Source organism: Falco peregrinus, chromosome 8 (assembly GCF_023634155.1).
Source record: "Falco peregrinus isolate bFalPer1 chromosome 8, bFalPer1.pri, whole genome shotgun sequence".
Lineage (NCBI taxonomy): Eukaryota > Metazoa > Chordata > Aves > Falconiformes > Falconidae > Falco > Falco peregrinus.
This window is the reverse complement of record NC_073728.1, coordinates 15,411,023-15,431,176: the sequence shown is the minus strand read 5'-3', so window position 1 is coordinate 15,431,176 and position 20,154 is coordinate 15,411,023. Positions and strand designations below refer to the sequence as shown.

Below are 20,154 nucleotides of genomic sequence, written 5' to 3'. Positions count from 1 at the left end.
GAATAGAAATATCATACTTTTTGTCAGGTAATACATCTTATATGTTGGGGGATTAAAATCAAAAAGTAAAAATAATAAAAAAAAAAAAGAGGAGTGAAGAAATTTTCCCTATGTTATCTTCAAAGCAATGCAGCACATGCTGTAAAAACAAGCAATTTGCTTCAACTTTCTAAATGAAGTGAGAGCATGGCTGTATATGTTTGCCCACATAAGACTATCTACAGGCTGACTATTGAACCCTTCTTGAGTTGATCATAAAACAGAAGAGACTTTATTTTTCCTAGAGGAAAATTATATAAGGAAGTTAGTTCTCATATGTGGATAAGAACTGTTCGGGAAATTGATTAAAATCAGTGGAAGGAAACATTACTTGACTTGAAGGTAATTCAGTCCTTTTGCCTAGTTGTTGCCTGTTCACCTGGTGATGATGCTCAGTAAGGCAGTAAAGACAAATTTTATAGCTCTGTCCCAAGATTTAGTAATTCTGTAGCGTAATTCAAGTCCAAGATCTTAATGCACATATTGGCAAAGAAAACTGGGTGGCACATCTACACCATAGATCTTCTGCTTCTATGACTTCACTAGCTGCAATCCTGCATACTTGGTCTTATATTTATAAAACCAAGCATCACTGAAGCTTACTAGAACATAGGCGTATTTTCAAAGCTGTTCTTGCTGAGAGTGAAATGAGCGTATGTTAAAACTACTAGGGATGTAATAGTGGAACAGACTACAGAATACTTGATAAATATGTAGCATGTTTTGTCCCCTGATACCTGTGAACAAATCCTGTATTTACCAGCTTGAACAAGATACAAATCACTTTTCTAACATTTGACTTTTATAGCCTTAGCTTAAACACACACCTAATTTTACCTTTCCAAGATTAGCTGTATAAGTAATTTTCAATTTACATCCTCAATCTGATTATTACAATTTTGAATCAGGTTTTTTTGCTTAAACTTCAGTTTTCTTAAATATCAGGATCTGTCATTCTACCAAATACTGTGATTTTTCATCTGAGAGTTTTTTTCAGAGGCCGAGCTGTCCGTTTCGGATGCTAGTGGAAGAGGTCAGAGTAGTTGATTTTTGGGCTGGGTGTGACAGGATTAATGATCAAGTGTATTTCAGCATCTTAGCAGCTGTGGACCTTGCATGGTTTTAGATGTTGGTTTTGCATGCAATATATGCTTGGCAGCTCTCCAAAAACCAGTATACTGTTCCAAGATCTCAGCTGAGAAATATTTTTCAGTAGGAAGTGCATTTCCAGTTTACAGGAGTAGGCCATCTCTAGGAGTTTTGCAGTTTTTTGACTGGCGTTGAATAGGTACAATAATATTTCACAAAATTGCAAGGACAGGCTTTCTGTAAAAGATGCAGCCTTCTTTCAGAAATTTTGACAAGATTTACAGACGTGCAGAAATGTCAGATGTATTCACTGCACAATTATGGGTTGGCTGCGCAGTACAAACTCGGTGACTCTGGCTCTGACAGGAAACATCAGATCTTACGTAGGTGTGCTGCGTGAGCGCAAGTCCATCATGCTCAGAATAGGCTGGATTTCCTGCTTGCACAGAGAAGGAATTGTAAAGTGCGTGTGCAACAAGTCTGGCACATCCAGAATGTGTTAGAGCTAGTAGGCGTATGCAGACAGAGTATACAGCACTCACTCTGTAGTGCAGATGCTTCCCAGAAGGATTGGACTTGCCTGCACATTGGTCCTTGGCATAGATTTGCCTGGCAACTCCTTTTATGGGCTGCCAAGTTTCAGATTTGAGCCTCAAAAAGTGAAAATAAATTTCGTGGTTTTCTAGCTTAGTAATTTTTATTTCCATTCCACATTGTCCTATTCTCAGTTTTCAGTACAACTGTCTGTGCTGCCTTGTAGCTGCAGTTCTCCGAAGCAGCTCCACATCCTGCTCTGAAATGCTGACATCATTATTTTTTCCCTGCTTGTATTCCCACCAAGATCAAGGTCTCATTGTGCTTGTTGCTGTTAGGGAAGCTTGGGCCTGACCCCAAGCACTTACAATTGAGGTAGAAGAGAGAAAATCTGGGAGGGAAAAAAAATGCATCCTGTGGGTGGGAATCTGACATGCAGGCAGTGCAGCTGCTTGTCCAGGTTCCTAAAAAGTCCCTGTCAGGCTAGGAATTTGTTCCAGACCTTAGCCCCAGGCCTCCTTTCTTTTCAAAGCCAGTACTTTATTATATGACTACTACTTCCACAAGCGTCAAGTGGTTAACAGGAACTTAGGATGTTAGGCATTCCTTCTTTAGTAATAGCCTTAGCTGTGTCCAATTGAATGTGAATTCAGCACCTCCTCTGAATTTCACTGTTTCCTCCTTCTCCCCCTGCCTCCCTTAGCTTTCCTTGTGCCGTGACACAACGTCACTGAAACTTGACTGGAGAAAACCAGAAGCTGATGACACGGATAGTTCAGGAGGACTGACTTATATGTGGTGATACAGTTCTCTGAGGTGGTGGTTTGTACTTCCTGACACAAGTCAAGTGGTTCATTGGACTGACGCCCTATTTTAAATAAACTCATTATTTTGCACATGCTTCAAAGAGTTTGGCTGTAATAAAGCATGTGCTCCAAAGGTCTAGAATCTGCCCATAAAAGGAAAAAGCAAGTGCTACGTCTGAGGTTTATTTTGATCAAGATGACTCAAATCTGTATTTTTAGTGTGTTCTGTGTAAATTACTTAGAATTTATCATCTTAACAACAAGATGTTCGCTACGTTATTAAATACTGGAAGAGATCCTCTCTTTTTGTTCCCTCAAAACAAGATTTTTCTTCCTCCCTTCCTCCATCTTTTTCCCACTCATTTGGGGTTGCCTTTTAATTTTCTAACATTGGAAAATCATTGTAAAACAAACAGGATAAATATATTAGGCACTTGAGTTTTACACGTAATAATTTGTTTGCCTTTCAAATGCAAATAAAATGACTATCAATTGAAAGAAAACTATTTTTTCCTGTTTGTTTAGGATTATTTTACTGGAATATTCCTGCTGAGACCAAAGTCTCTCTTCTAGCAGAGTTGAAGATTTGCTTGATGTTAGAATAAAATTTCACAAAATGTAGTGCCTTGTTAAAAATAGGCTGTTTTTTAAAAGTAGCATATGATTTGGTGTACAAGGAGGTACTCTGTCTCAAAAATACTACTCTGCACTAGTTCATAGGAGTCGTCTGTTGTTTTGTAAAAACAATCTTTGTTTTGTAGTCCTTGTTGGAATTAATTGAGGGTATTTTTTTTTTAATAGTATAAAGTTTTCGAGCGTTAGAGAAGCAGAAGGAACATCTGGCCCTTGCTTTCTGAACATCTGAAATGAATGCTTAAGTTACATTGAATCTCAAATTTGGGTAAAATTACATGGGGTCCATTTTTATATTAAAGACTTGTTATTTCCTTTGCTTTTCGGCAACTTCCAGCAACTGAAGAGCACTTCTCTCTTGTCCTATCAGTTCTGATGCTTGTTGCCTGTTCCCATAGTTAGAAAATCAATACATATGTTTTTGATATTTGGCGAACAGAGGTTTAATTTTGCAGCTGCAAGATCCCTGTACTAAGGGAGTGCGTCTTTACAGAAATAAAAACATTTAGAGACCGCTTGTGTATGAGAGAATACTTTTGAGTGAAACTTCATTCCATTTCTATCAACATTTGTTTCATTATATTTAATTACAAACAATTTGTATGTTACTGGAAATCAAAATGAAAACAGGAGTAGCTGCATGCATGGCAGTATGGTAGAAAAGTTAAATTGTTTTGAATCAAAAGTTGAAGTTCAGACTGCTACAAAAATCAAAATATTTTTTTTTTAATTCCATAGTACGTCTTAGAGCACACTCATACACGCACACACACATTGTTGCTGACTCCGTGTAGCTTTTGTGCCTGTGTTATCCACTTGCCAAATCTAAAAGCATTATTATGGCTGTTTATAGCTCATATTGATCTCTGGTAAAATGTTGGTAATTGCTCTTCTCACCATTAAGTGCTGTGCTAAACCACATGTTTTTGGGACTCCTGAGCTTATGCATCATTATTTATTAAGGGTTAATCTAACATGGTATGTCTGTTCATTGAGTATTCCTGACTTTGCAGCACAGCTAGGTCCTGTGGTTTAGACAAAATAAAGTGTTGGATGTGATCCCAGTTTTAATACTCCCAATTTATTATAACCATTGAACCCTGATCAGATCACAGATTGGATTGGATCCCAGTTTTTTAAATGTCCCAATTTATTGCTGGCTTGCAACCCTGATAAGAATACATATTTGATTAAGGCTTCAGTTTTCAAAAATTCCAGTTAATTACTTTTAGATTCTTATTAGATCATAGCTGTGTAGTATGGTATGTTGAAGTTATGAAAAAATTACTGGATGGTGTTGCACAGGTCAAGGTCATAGTTTCATTTTGTGCTGACAGTATGAAGTTATCAGATATCTGTTTATTACTGTGGCAGCACTTGCACTGGACAGGAGGACAGATTAATCCCAACCTGTTGATTCTGAGTGATTCTCATTTTAGATCTGCTGCTGCTCTGCATACCAGAACGTGTAATAAAAACCTACCATGGAACACTGAGAGACTGATGTTTGGTTATGAGTAGCTGAGGTGGATGGGTCTCACCTACCTTTCACAGGTTGTGATGTGCCATTTAGAACCAAATAGCAATTTTTGAGCTGCTTCATGTGGTTAATCCACTGCTGGAGGACATTTTTAAGACAGCATTGGCTGAGAGTTGATCCCAGATTGTCCAGGTTCAAGAACATTAAGAACTCAGGATAACAGAATGGCACACGGAATTGGCCTTTTTTCTTTAACTGTTGCAGTACTGCTCCAGGTTACAGAGACTGATGGAAGTAGCACTTTTACAGGTGCCATAGCTGTGCCCTCTGAATTTAAGCACCTAAATTCTTCTCCAAGCCATTTAGCATTCTTGGTTTGCCCTTCACTGAGACACTGGTTTCACTTTGCTCTGGAAACCAGTTTTCACAAGCTGTGCCACCCGCCCACCTCAGAGCGGCTCAGGGGCAGTGGCCTGGCTCTTTCTTGATGGGCATTGCAGTGTGTGGTTATTTCCTGTAATATATCAGAGCTTTATTACTTGATGTTTTTGTAAAATGACATGGTAAAACAGAAATAACTGCTCTCAGAAACTTTTACAGACAAAACTAATACAGTGTAACTGGCCAGCGTACTTGCCAGCCTGGGTAATGAAGTGCTTTCTAGGATACAGACTAACCTGGCCTGGGGATTTCTTCGATGCAGTACTGAATGTAGGTCAGCTCTTGCCTACCCCAGAATCAATAAGGGCATAAGAATGATTTGGAAGCTGCATTTCATTCCTTGCCCTTCCATATGTGAGTTATGAAAGTCTATCATGAATCTTTGGCATTGCTTTGAAGTAGTGCCACAGCACAGAATTCCTATTCTCAGACTCCCTTACCTACGGGAGAAAAATGAGAATACAGGTTGTGGGGATAGGCAGGTAGGCAGGAAATCGGTCCGTATGTGTAATTCTCCATAATGCTCTTAAGCCAAAATACGTGAAAGTCTTAAAGCTTTGTCTGCTCAGTCAAAGCTGAGTTTTGCTTTCTAATCCAGGACTGTTAATTAGAAACAACCTGTGAATCACAGACTAACAGATAAAAACTGTTCCTGTTCTTGAAGAGAGAGATTCTGTTCAATAGGTTCCAGGTTCAATGTCGTATGTGTAGAATAAAGAGAAGTGCATGGAGTATCATATCACACAGAGACAGGCTTTCTCCTTCCACTGCTAGGGTTTCATTCGAATGAAGGCATAATGTCTGTGCAGCTGCAGAGGCGGTTGTGCGAACTCATGAGGTCTCACTAGCTAAGTGGAGCTGCGAGTATCTATGCAGGAGGGGTTCCCAGAACGCCCCTTCACTGAAGGAGGAGGCCCTGGGGACCCAGTAGGTGTCAGTCTTCCTGGGTCTGTTCTGAGCTATATTACTGCATGTGGTTGTGGATGTTGGGTTTTCATGAGGTGTCAAATCGATGTTCTGTCTTCCCATGGTCATTACAGTGGTCTCTGGTATTTTTCTTAAGACAGCGTTACGATCCTCAGTGGTTTTGACGGATACTTACTACAGTCAGTGGCAATGAATAAGTGCCTAGATTGATGTCTCTGCCTCCCTATAGTTTTTCTGCAGGTATACTGCAGTTACTTTATGCTTGTTCACAGTTTATCTGATGAACTTCTCTGAAACAATTTGCTTTTTCTTGGTTGGAGAGGTGAATCTTTGGCTTTGACTGCAATTAGTATTGTTTCCATTCATGACTTTGTTTCCAATGACTAAAATATAAGCAGTTAAATTGCTTTCTAGGAGATTCTGTTATTTTTATTCTCTTTTTATGATTGTTTCAGAATGAACTAATGTTAGCAAAAAGGACTCTGGTATGATGTGCCCAGCATGTTACTTACCTTTTTAACAGAAAAGTACAAATTACAGCAGCCTTAGTATTCCTTCAAATCAGTGTTGAGAACTAAGCCTGCAGCTTGCCTATGGTCTGCAAAGTCCTTGCAGACTCAAGGCCGTTTTGCAAGAAGAGCTTGGAGATGTTGAAGGTACCAGAATGTCTCAGGTGAAAAATGCCAAAGTAATTTTAACTATTCTAGGATAGATTCCGCTATTTAATGCACATTGTCACAAAGCAAGGAACATCCTGTTGAGGGGAGACTGAGCAACCTGATCTGCACAGCCAGCCTTGCTCTCAGCAGGAGATGGAGCAGGGTGGCTTTCAGATGGTTTGTTCTAACCTCAATTTTTCTGATATTGTCACTTAAAAAAATAACTCAGGCAAGTTGTGAGTAAAGAAAATTATGTAATGTTGTAGAAGACAGAATATAAGATACTTGGCTTTTCCAATAGTTGACTTTCCATAATCTGCTGCTTTTCACCCGGTGTACAACTAATATGAACAAAAGAGAGACAGTAGAACTTTCTCAGATTTAACAGCAAAGGTAAAATCCTGTTCCCATTGAAGTTCACAGAGTGGGGGGAAATGTACTGACCTCATTAGAGCTAGGATTTTCTTTGGAGGGCAGGATCCTGTGGAAGTTGGTAATCACTCCCTGTCACCTCTGAAATAAATGGAAGAACATTAAGACCTCAGTCTTGTCTATCCAAAGCTCACACTCTTCATGTCGTGGTATGAAAGGGCTATGTTTCATCTTCAATTTGTCATAATCTTAAATTTTAAGGTCGGTGTAGCTCTTATCTCCTCCTCAGGTTTTTCTTTCTTCTGTTTCTTTACTTACAGCCCTCCAAAGGCAGCTGCTTTGGTCACTTCAGCATTGTACAGGTATGGGGCAGTTATCTAGAACAGGCATTATTTTCATTTAGCCCTGGTGTTTTTTATCAGTGGGCTAGTTAATGCTGTTATAAGATCTGTTTTGTTTAGCTTGAGTTACAGTCTCTTACTCCCTTGAATTTTGTGGCTTGCCTTTTTTTATTTCCAAGACTGTTTCTGCTCTTGTTTACAATTACAGATACTAATTATGGGGGGGAAGATGTTCAGTCTAGCACAATAGAATGAGCTGGAATGAAGAAACACTTGCATAGCTTACGAAGAAGATGTTTTTGACAAATATGCCTCCAGTAGAATACCCTGAAAGATAATACTAAATTAGATATTGTTTGAGTCTTGATGAGTCCATATCAGATGTCCTCAATTTACTGGAAAGAGGTGGATTTTTATTTTATTTAACTATGAGACTTGCCTGCCTCTGGAGCTTTCCTAGATGATGGCTGAAAAAATATGAATTACTCTTTTCCTGATAAAAGATGCAGGTTTGAATAAGATTGTTAATGTCATTATAGACTGTGTCTGTCTGAAAAATGATTATGAAATAAAAAAAAATTAAAAGCACTGCACTGAAATTATCTCCTCAGATATTCAAGTGAAATATACCCATTCCCATCAGTGATTATGACTTACAAATATCTGAAAGCAGGATGTATTCTGTCCACTATTATGTAAATGAATGAAAATACAAGATTTTAGTTACCAAAATATATTTTGCTAGCAGCTAGAAAGGAATTAAAACATTAAACCCAATGGAAATCTAAGTGACCTCCTGCAGAAATAGGCTACTTTGCTCTAGACAACCCATTACTCAATATATGTATGAATTAGGTAAATGAGAGACAAAAGCAGAAATGTAATGTAAAATCACAGTTGAAGTATTAAGATATTAAATCAGATGTAAATTGAGTATGTAGATCTTGGGAAGAGTCACATGAGCAGGGGAAGAAAACAGTGCAGCAGGTTTTATTCTGCTGTTCTCAAGGAACAACCAAATGAGTGGAAGAATGTTTAGCATCTCAGTGATCTCAAAAGACTTGAAGGACTGGGTCCTTTTTTGAGGTCTAGGTATACCTCAAACTGATCGTACACATGTTCACTTACCTGCTCTTATTCCGCTCCTCTTACTGTGAACAGAATAGACATTATCCTAAAAGACCCATGGCCATGTTTCTGTAACACATTTTGTCTTTGCTTATTGTTTGTACTTCTTCCCTGAGAACATCTTTCATTGACTTAGCCAGCACCTTGCTCATTCATGTATCTGTTTGCACTTCCACAAAGTCCATTGCTTTTAATCCAGCGTACAAGAAATGTTGCTGTATTCATCTGATACAAACAAGATCCTGCTGTGAAATACGCTGTTTTGGTCAGCAACTGCATTTTCTGTCCTGTGTTTGACTACTTATATAAGCACCTTGGGGCTCAAACCATGTAATTCTTTGTGCTCTGCTCAGTACTAAGCACTCAGTCAGTGCATGGAAATAAAAAAATGTTGCATCACTTCTACACTTTTCTCTGGAAAGTCAGAAGAAACAGCATGACCCAGAACTCATGGGGCATGCAAGGGAGGAGGTGCTCACACACCTCGGGGAAGATTGTGCTTTTTTGTTGTGTGCCTGTTAGGGTCAGTTTTCCCCATTCAAAACTGCTCTGACGTGAAGTGCAGCCTTGCAGCTCTCCAAGTAAGAGAGCCCATGGTCTCTCCTGGGCTGAGCTTGCCACCTGCAGCTTTGTGCTGTGGCCAGATCCGCCAACTGTTTGTGCCACTGAATTGCTTCTCATGTCTCATGTTGGGCAGCAGGCGCCTTGTCCCTCACTTGGGGGTGGCAGAGGCAGAAGGACGTGATGCATTGAGTTTTGTCCTGATCCAAGGTGACAGCTTGTTAGGCTGTGACTTACTGTGCAAAGCTCCTTTTGAGCTAGGGTTGCTGCTGGGCCTTCAGAACTGCAGGCTGGGCTGCATCCAGCATCTTGCTGTTTGTTCCCTGTTGAAGGCAGTCTTTGGGTTCCATGGCTTTTAATGACCCTGGCTGCCTTTGGGCTGCTGTGCTGGTAACATTAAGTCCTGTATTTTTATTTCCACAGAGGCTTAGAGCACTGCTTTTAGAAGCTTCAGCATCCATCCACCCAGCTTCTGTCTGGTGGGCCAAGAGATGAGTATCTCTTAGAGCTTTTCCTAGCCTCTTCATTCCATTCCCAAAAGCATTTCTGGGTCTGCTCCAAAAGTCACTTCTGCTCAGCTCTTCTGGAGTTTTCTTGAGGTGGTCCTTATCCTTTCCTGCAGCTGCCTCACTGTGTGTACGCTGCAGTCTTTAATCCAGCTTTTGCCTGTCAGTATCTCTGTCACTGATGTCAGGCTAAAACGTTTTACATTGTGTTTGTCACAGGCGGCGAATACATATGTGGTCATTGACAGTAGCTCAGCAGAAACACAATAACTTGTTAAGCCACAGTAACTCAATCATGTGTCTGAGCTGCAGCTGGAAGGAGCTGTTTGGGCTGTTTAACCCTTTATGGCTGCTGCACTCTAGGCTTATGCATCTTTTCATGTGTTAGTACATGAGAAATCACCATATATGATTTGTGTGGATGTCAGATAGGAAGATTGTTTGAAGGATAAATGAGAGTGTTTCCTTGATTTATAGCTCTGGGGTTATGCTACTGAACAGCATGTGAGGTGTAGAAAGACATTTTCAAAATACCATGTCCCAGTTCCACAAGTATATAGGACCTGTCTTCATTTGACTTCTACAAATAGGATACAATATGTTTTAGAAATGTTACCTATAATTCTATTGAGGTTATGTATTTTATCAAACTTTTTTTTTTCCCCTGAAAATATTTGTTGTAGAGAAAAGTTCTAGTGATAGCTAGTGGGTGTTCAAAGCAACAGAAAAGATTAGAATAGGATACATGTTTGAATGCTATTGAGGAAAACGATGGGTCACAGGAGGAAAAAAAAGGGCATTGCTTGATACAGCACTTCTGGCTGCTTGTGTGCAAAGGTTGTGTTTTTACAGAAACACAGCTAAGGGAAGTTCATGTAGTTGTCGTGTAGTGATTTAACTGAAGAGCATGATGTTCAGGTGGCGGAAGAGAGCAAGCAGAATTGATATGGGATACCCAAAAGGAAATATATCTCACTTCCCTTCATTCTGTATGAGTTTTTCTTATCCCTTTTCCTCATCAGGAAGTTTGTAGAAACTTTAGCGCTACACTAAACTGTTCACATGGTGACCTGTGCCTCTCCTCATATCTGATTTCACTGCCAGCATCGTGGTGCTGAGTGACATTTTATCTTTTTGTCACAAATTTGCACCAGTTGTTTAACCAGACCCATCCTGCACTGTGAGTTTGGGGCAATCTTGTAGTAATTGTTCAGTAAGCTGGTCGCTATGATAGTTGTGTTGATTTGGAAGTTCTGTTGGTTTTCTGTTTGGTGGGGTTTTTTGTGATGGGGAGTAGATACCGCTATTTTAGATAGGGAGATATGCAGAGGGAGGTGCAGAAAGGATAAACAGCGAGAGTGGGATATAGCAGAAGTAGCCTGCTTAGCATGGTCGGCAGAGCATTATAGGAGTGATGGAAGGAACAGCACATTCATTTTTTTTGTACCTTAGTGTAGAATTACTGGGCACCCACTGGGATATGCTATAGAAAAGCCAGCTTTAAAACTGGGTGAAAACATGATGCTGAAATACAGCAAGGTATTTAAAACTTTACAAAATTGTGTAGAAAGTTCAAAGCTGGAAAACATAAGAGAAGGCATGAAAGGACAGGTAAATAGAAAGAAAAGGCACCTGTCTAATTGTTTCCCTATATTTGAACATTTGGATTGAAATGAAAAAGAGATCACTGAGGAAATTTCATAGATTTGCGCAGAAGAGTGAAAAGGAAACAAGAAATATTAATGCAATTATAATAGCTGTATTGAAAAGAGGAAACAGTGATTGTGAAGAATTTCACATAACCTCATATTGACTGGTCTGTATAATATAGAATGGAAATAATTGTTCTTGAGCAGGTTTGACTTATAATAGTGGCAGTGATTGAAGACTGCATTCATAAGGAGAAGTTGAAGAAACTAGGCTTATTCACAGGAACAAAAGAAAATTATGGTGACCTAATTCCAGCTTTTGCTGTGCAGAATATACCAGTATTGATAGCAGGACAAATTACTCTCACTGTCAGACATGAAAGCAAGAGTCACGTGATACTGCTGTGCTGCACTACTCTTGCTTTCAAATAGGTCTTAAATACCTAGGGGACAGGTGATGTATTGGTCCAAAGAACATTATGGCTCATCATTTTCTGAGAAACTGCTGTGACCCTTCTTGGGACTGTGCGCTGTGCCTTGTGCACTGATATGTGATTCCTTGAAATGCAGTGTCCTCCCATTTTTCTGCCTGTATCGTCCCACGTGGAGCTGTGTCTGCTATGAAGCTTGTACCTCATACGATATATTCCTGCACTGAAATCTGTGTTTAGGCTTTTTTGGTCACTAATTGAGGGAGAAGCCCTCCATATTCCCAGGTTTTTAAGAGTTAATCTGGAAGACAGCAACAATCTCAAAGTGCTTTATGCATTTTAGTAGAAGAGCAGGGTGATCAGAGGCAAGGACTACTGCCAGGCTGACAGTTATTGGGTGCAGGAGCTAACAGTTATTTGTGTGATTTATTAAAAAAAAAAAAAATAAATAAAAAATAGTGCCTTCATTTTTTACATTTCTGACATAATCCCATGTGGGACATGTAAAATATTAATCCTCCTGCAAGGGGGTTTCTCTTGAAGTGCCTGTATGTATAAAAGATGGAGAACAGCAGCGTAGACCTCCCTTCCTGCTTCATTGATGTCTGATGCCTTATTTGCAATGGAAATCCACCCCATGCTTGTAGTGATGAGTGCTCTCAGATGATGAGCTACCTGAAAAGGCTGGGTTTTATATGAATGGACCAAGACATAACTTTACCCCAAATTCCTTTATGTGAATGATGAACATGGTGTTTCACTCAGGGACATGGGCTCCCTCCACCACTCCTGGCTGCATAATCTCCCTTTTATCTTTATTCACAAACCCTTGGAATGGCTTTGCACACTTCCAGCTGCTCTCTTAATTAGTACTCATGTGCTAACGGTAGTTTGTGGTTTAGATAGAAATGCATGCTGACCACTGCTTTTAGTTTCTGATTTCATACACAGCTCCTCAGTGTTGACATTCTCCCCATGCCATTGTCCATTGCTTTATGAAGAAAAGCATGACTTTTACCAAGGACAGTACCAGTGTCACCGTTAGTTTTACAAAGAATAAAAGTTGTATGTCCTGTTGTTCTGCAAATGCCATTAAACTCTTGCTGTCCTGACAAGCCATCAGCCAGCTAAGCCAGGGCCATCAGCAGTAAAATGAGAGGGTATGTGCTTTACTAATTGAATTTACCATGTATTGACACGAGGCTATGCCCTCCATAACAGTCTCCAATAAAATCTCCCTTGTGGATAGAGTCAGAATTGCGCAGAATCAAAGGCTCATTTTGAAGTCTGCAACTTCTTCAAGACGCTGCCTTACCCTGGGTGAGGTTGCACTTGAGGATAGCGCTCATCCTGACCCCAGGCAACCATTTCAATACAAATAGGGAGTGTGTGTGCATGAAAACCTGCAGCAAAAGAGAAGTGGAGTGAAGGTTATGGGAGGAAGACGTGATCGTACAGGAAAGAGAAGCTCTGAGAAGAAAAAAGGAGAAATTCTTAGGAATCGTTAGGAAGCCTCAGTGTAGAAACCTGAGAGCTGTTAAAGATGTAGACAGACCGTAGCTTATTTCTTACGATTCTTTCATCTCCAAGAACTACTGTAGTAAGGCTTTGTGAGTGTTTTTAATTATATCTTAAGAAAAATTAAAGAAGATTAGCGAAGGGGCTGGGATCAGAAACTTTAGGAAAAGTAGGAATGGTGTATTAGGAAGATACTGTTCTCTTACATGGTCTTTATAGTGAAATATTTCATGGAATATCTCAGGTTGGAAGGGACCCATAAGTATCATCAAGTCCAACTCCCTGTTCCTTTCAGGACTACCTAGAACTACACCATATGACTAAGAGTATCATGCAGTTGCTCCTTGATCCCTGACAGGCTTGATGTCATGACCACTTCCCTGGGGAGCCTGTTGAAGTGACCAACCACCCTTTCTGTGAAGAAGCTTTTGCTGATGTCCAGTCTGAACTTACCCAGATGCAGCTTCATTCCATTTGCTCGTGTCCCATCACTGGTCACCAGAGAGAGGAGATCAGCACCTCACCCTCCATGGCCAACACCCAGACCCCTTGACTGCAATGAGGTCACCCCCCTGACCTTCTCCAAGCTGAACAAACCAGCTGCTCCTCCTAAGTCTTGCCTTCAAGGCCTTTCACCGTCGTGTCATCCAGCTCTGGACATGCTCTAATACTTTGATGTCCTCCTTATATTGAGGGACCCAAAACTGCACACAGTACTTGTGGGGCACACAGTACTCAAATACTAGAGGAGAAAGGTCATCTGCTTCCCTGAGGGAAGGCAGAGTGGATAGTGATCACACACACACACACCCCCCAGCTGTCAAGGGCTGTGACATATGCAGGCTCAGGCTCATCCCGTTGTAAAGTATGACTACATTTTCAGTGTTTAAAAACTAGCATCACCCCTAGATATGTCCTAGCATGGTTAATGGAGAGGTGTAACTGGAAAGCATGTGATACACATTGAGGTACTCCAGTATATGTGTAGAAAGGCATGTTGTTCTCATTAGACTTATTTGTGAACCTCTTTAACTGCAAATTATTTGAGAAGTATTAGCATTTATTTTGATGATACAATTCTAATGAAACAAAATAAATGGTATGAATCCCATTCTGCACTTAATAGCTCCTGTCTGTCAGACTGGAAGCTCCCAATGTGCTCATTTAATTCTCTAGGGAATCACTTTCTCCATGCCTTTTAGACTTTCTCTAGAACATCTTCATTTTTCACTGTGCAGAGTTCTGAGGCCACTATGTTTCATTGGGGTAACCAAGTCTGCTAGACCCTTTTTTACTTACTCTCCTATGGTACAAAATATACTGTCCTTTCTACGCTGCTGCTGTGCTTCAGATACAGTCAACAGCAAATGTTGACGACTTCTGTCAGGCACTGCATCTCTGTATCTGTCTTCTGTTCTTTGTTTCTTCCTCCATGCTCCATTATTTTCTGTAAATGATATTTATTACATACTGTGGTCAGCATTCTGCCAGATCCATCTCACTGCATTTAATTATACTGTGTTGAAGGATAGCTGAGCACTTAACAGAAGTTGCATGCTCACAGAGCCTTGCTATAGGGTTGGTTTTTTTTCTCCAGCATGAATGTTGAATCATTGAATATCAGCTGAGGTTGAAATTTACCTGAATATGTTTTACTATTCCAAAGAGATTACACGATGGCCCTGATTAGCAGCAGCATTTTGTAATACCACTTAAGCCTTTATCACAGTGGAGTACTGCCAGTAATTGTCTTTAATTCACTTATATGTACCAATTCATCTCTGTCAGGTTTCTATTAATTTCTTTGCTGTTTTACTTTGTCCCTATCCCCTATATAATAAGGTGCGATTTCCACATTTACGTAGCCAAAATAAATAAAAATAAATTAAATCTTCAGCAAATTGATTGTGGACCTTTGATTTGAGACAACTGTGCCATCTCTCCATTTATGTTCACATTTAATCCACTTTTCACAAGTTAATGTATTTAGGAGAATCTAGGTGGGTCAAGTGACCAAGGGACAGTACCAATTTTACTGGCTAATTTAGATAAAAAGTTTCGGATTGAGTTAGGTATATTAACTGCAGTGTGGAGGGTAGGTGTAGAATTAAAACTGTATGTGTTCACACATGCACATGCATACTTGTGAAAAGCCACACTATATTCAGCATTAATTTTTTTTCATCAGAATGATGACCATCCTTGGTTATAAAGGTGATTGCCAGAGATGAAGAACAAACTCGCTGCATGCACAATTTTGTTTTATCTGGCATCAGTTTCACAGTGTACTGGAAGATCTGTCTGAACAGTTGGGTTTCGGGGTTGGTGCTCCAAATTTGTGTGATGAATCAGTGTCTGTGGTTGCTGTTGAAGCATATCCAACTGTATATTCCTTTTTTCTTTTTCATTGTTAGGATTGGTGCAAAGCATCAAGAGTTACGGCAAAAGCAGCTGAGAGGCCTGAGTGATTATTCTACTGGTCCTGGAGGACCTGACATTGATGATGATGAGGTGGATCCAAATTACGCCAGAGTAAACCACTTCCGAGAGATTTATCCTGCAGCAAGCATCTACAGGCCATCATCACCAGCAGTAGCAGAAACCTTTGTATATCCACATGATTCTTCTTCCGCACCAATGGAGAGGGAGCACTTGGAAGGACTGTATGCAAAAATAAACAAGCAGCACTACCCACAGACTCCAGGTGACAGGTAACGTTGCCACTTGGCATTACAAACAGTGATAGCTTGGTGGGGTGGGGAGGGAGCCTGGGGCTGGAGGAGGAGGGGGTGGCTGATCAGATACTCCAAACCCCTGTCTTTACCGACTACAAAGCCATGGATTTCCTCTTAACGAAAAACATGATTTGCTGCAGCAGTACCCCCAAAGCATTTGAGCAAGGCAGCAGTCAAACAGAAATCATTAAAAGGAAAGTCCATATTTCACAAACAGAATGAATGAACTGACTCGAGTCCAATTCCTGCACTGCTGAGAAAGTGCTTTTTCTTTTTTCAGTCGGGAAAAGTTCTTACCCTGCAGCAAAAATAATCTCAGTTTTCAGATCTCTTTCGATCCTGCTGATCATCAAGTGTCTATTAGTAACAGGTTTTGTATGATAGCATGATATATTGCATATATTTATGGTTCCGTTTTCCCCAGCTGTGTGATATTACACACTTTCAATTAGGTTGGGGAGAGGACTGGGAATCATGGTATTTTTATGCAGACTGTGAAGTGTGGCTTCACAAGACTGATTGCCTTTCTCAGCCTTTCCAATAACCAAGTGGGAAGGAAAGAGCAATTTTTAACCCTTACTGTCAAGCTTCCAGGTTGATAACATTGAAGAAAAATGGTCACGTTTTTCCCCGCGTTAAAAAGAAAACAGAAATTCTTTTGAGTTGATGATGTACCCGCCATTATGATGATTTTAAAACTGGTTGCTTCTGGAATTTGGGGCTAAAAGAATGTAAGACTTCATTATTATCATGGCGTTAATATATTGATGTTGGGTTTTTTCAAACCAATGTGTGAATGGGTCGGCAAGATACACAAGTCTACGTGAAAAGAAAAGCTGACAAAGTAAGACGTGGACTTGAGGAACTGTTCACGCTTGAGTTTGTATTACAACCTGTAGTGTCTCCCCATAGCCTCAAACTGTGCTATGTGATAACACACTTGTTAATGTTGGAGAAATACCTGAACACAGATATGGGAGTGTTTTCAGTTTGTGGCATCATAGTACTTTAAAAGCATCTACAGAGTCATTGATATAAATAGTAATAAAACACTTCTGACATAAATCTGAGTTTGTAGCAGGGAATGGGCTAAGTATCTCTCAGTTTCATCTAAATACAGTGTGGTAGAGATCTTTCCAAACATAATGACATGGCTAATTTTTTTCTTCATATTATTAACTCTTCTCCTACTTCGTAAAGGTGAAAAGGGTGAAATAAGAGGTAGTGACTGCAGCTTTTCGGCCATCTAACAGGTTTTGCTTTACTATAAAAGTCTTGAGGGAATTGTCACCGAAGTTGTATGATCATTTGTATAGCAAAGGGATCAGAAGTTGAGTTCACTCAATAGAGCAAGATCTGAGAATTCCTAGTGGGAGGGAGTCTAAATCCAGGTTCATGTATTTTTTCAAATATAAATATATACAGGTGTAACTCAATTGGAGTGAGACGTTGTCATAAAGGTTGCTTGAGAATTTAACAGGACTTTATAGCTTTACATTTTAAAAATGTCATCATTGTTGAAGTGTGGTCTATACATTGTTTTTCCATGCAGCAAAAAGAAATGCTCGTCTTTCCCTCTGGCCTCTTTTATTTGATTACTGGTATTGTGGTTGTAACTACACTGAATGAACTCTTGACTTGCTATGTGGACAAGATTCAAGTCCCAACCAGGTTTGGATTCGGTGTTGGGATCCTGGATTTTAGTGTGGATTTAGCTGTAATTGCATGATAGCATGATAACCCGGTGAAAAACTAAAGCCAGAATATCTAACACTGGAGAAAAGTTACCTCATATCTGAGGCCCTGATCAGAAGTCACGCTGAGAGGCTGTTCCATCTGTGTTGATTCTGTACTGAAAGACAAACAGTCCACAACAACTTTGCTTTGTTGAATTTCTCAGGCTTGTAGAGGGTTTTTAACCAGATTAGGAAAAAATAGGAAACGTGGGATCCTTATTAGGCTGCCTTTGTTCTTTTTTAAAATCTTTCTTGCCTTTATCTCAGAGACAAGAAGGTTGTTGTTATTCGCTAGCAGAAATGTGCCAAATGTGAATAATTTTATATGAACTTACGCAGTGGGTCATGAGGTCTCAGCCAGCAGTTGCTGAATATAGTGGCAACTTCAGGCAAGGAAATCTTTCTCCTTTCAATAGTCTCCCTTTAGCACAGAAAGAGATGTGGAAAGAAAAATCCCTGGATAACATGTTAATTACAAAAACAAATCTGCTTTCAAGGGTCAAGTATGAAAACTACCTTGTCTGCCTCAAAATGATGGGAAGGGGCTATAATGGATGCTTATTAGCTGAACCGAAGTTATTTTGTGTTTGCAGGGCTGAACATTTATCAACACATTTGTCATGTAATAGCTCATGCCTCTGTCTTGCTAACGCATGCATGCTCGCTCTCAAAAGTTTTGCTATTAATTTTACTTTAGATGGATGGCTTTTTCTCCCACCTCTGACTTTCAACTTGTAATATAGTGTGTGGAGACTTGATCAGCAACTAGAGTAAATGGGGTTTGGGGTGGAAGGGGGGTTTGAACACAGAGAGAACAGATGATTTCGTTTCAGTCTGGAATTCCAGTTATGTGTCATTATGGTAGAAAATTTAAACTTATCATTTGAAACAAGAAGTTTATTTTTATTTTTATTTTATTTTATTTTTGGAGAAGAATGTATTAACAATTATTAATGCCTTCTAAAATTTGGAGGCCACTTGTAAAGTAAGAAGGTTAGTGCTGTTCACAATTTGTGCACACATACCTTCCCTTTTCTGATCACCAGAATCCACTGAGTGTTCCTTGTTCATTCTTCTCGGTAGATTTGCAGTTTAAACTGAGATCTCCCTCAGTATGCCGAAAGGCCATAGGCTGCACATGTATGAAGTCTGTTGCTTTAATCATTATGAAGTATGTTTGCTGCCTCCAAGCACTGCTCCTCAGGGCTCACACAGACCTGCTTCACATTGCTCTTTTCATACTAACGTCTCCTTTACCTACATGCTTGCATCTGGCATCTCAGGGGTTTTCTGATTTGGATTTTGGCGGGGGGGGGGGGGGGGGGGGGGCGCAGGCATGCTTTGTGTTTTATTTGTAACCGTTCTGTAACGTTCTTCTGCACTGCTTCACAATTGTTGATTTTCATTCTGAATATGACTATATTCAGTGAAATAGATGTAATTTTTTGTGTATATTTTGCTGAAAGCTTTGGAATTCTTAACTAAGAGAGGTGCTATATAAATGTAAATTGTCCTTATTAATGAATATAGCAAAAGCATTAGCATGATCAGTGTATTCTGTGAATGTTAAAGAGAGTGAAAAAAAATTAGCTGGCAAAATCACACTTTTCTTTGTAAATCAAGCATTTTTCTGTTTATTTCTAATTAGCCACAATTTTTCTGTAATGCAAATGGCATCCCGAAGGATGGTGCAGCCTGCACAGCTACCTTGTGCAGCTGGGGAACTTGCAGTCAGGGTCTTTGCCTGAGACACTGTACGTTTCCCCTGCCTGTGGCAGAGACTGGGTGATCTGTGGCCCATATGTTCCTGAAACAAGTGGTAAGTCACATCTCTCTGAGTTTAGTCATCAAGGTTGTGCCATGACAGTGCGAAGTTGCACCATGGCAGAGTCTAGGTGTCAGACCAAAGCCAAAAGAGCATATGCACAACACTATTATCACTCTAAATGTCAGGCATGTCACATGGTGCAACCCTTTCTCACGTTTCAAATAAGCAATTTCCTCTTTTTTTCCTCCTTTGAACATGGTGCTGTCAAGAATATCCAAACACTCAGAGTACATCTCCGGAAACATTCTAGAGACTTTGCTCAACTTGTTTCCTCAGCCCAGAACTATGAAGCATTTAAAGTCTGATGCCAAACTCATTGCCAAATATAATTCTTCATTTATTTATGTGTCTTATCTTGGGGAATTTCAAAGTGCTGGTCTGACAAAAATGAATACAGTTTTCCTTTGTTTAGTGAGAATAGATACAGAGCTGTATCGCATTGCAGATTTTAAAAAATACTAATAAAAATTCCAACACTTTTATTACATAGGAGTAGAGTCTAAAGCCACAGTCCAATCCAGCTTTCCATTTTTTAGAGATGCTGTGTTGGGTCCCACTGTGCAAAACCTTATACTTAATTAATTAATTGAAAAATGGATTTTCCTTATTTCAGGGCGAAAGTTTCCTTATGGAAGTCTTTCAGAATGTTCAGTCTAGCAGCATACAAAGTTGAAAATGGGGAAATGAAACCCATACCTCTTTGCAACCCTAACTGTACCACTCACATCCCACTTTGAGAGC

General features: G+C 39.8%; 1 protein-coding gene across 5 annotated transcripts in view; it reads left to right on the top strand.

The window, feature by feature from the left end:
* Positions 1–20,154, top strand: part of PARD3B (par-3 family cell polarity regulator beta) — a 413,399-nt gene that overhangs the window by 315,669 nt on the left and 77,576 nt on the right. For 4 of the 5 annotated variants that reach the window (XM_055812187.1, XM_055812185.1, XM_055812186.1 and 1 more), the window contains one exon: positions 15,529–15,825. In XM_055812187.1, the coding sequence (XP_055668162.1) occupies positions 15,529–15,825 (297 nt within the window). Of the gene's footprint in view, positions 1–2,365; positions 2,953–15,528; positions 15,826–20,154 lie in introns of those variants that run through there. The other variant, XM_055812188.1, reaches the window with a different exon arrangement.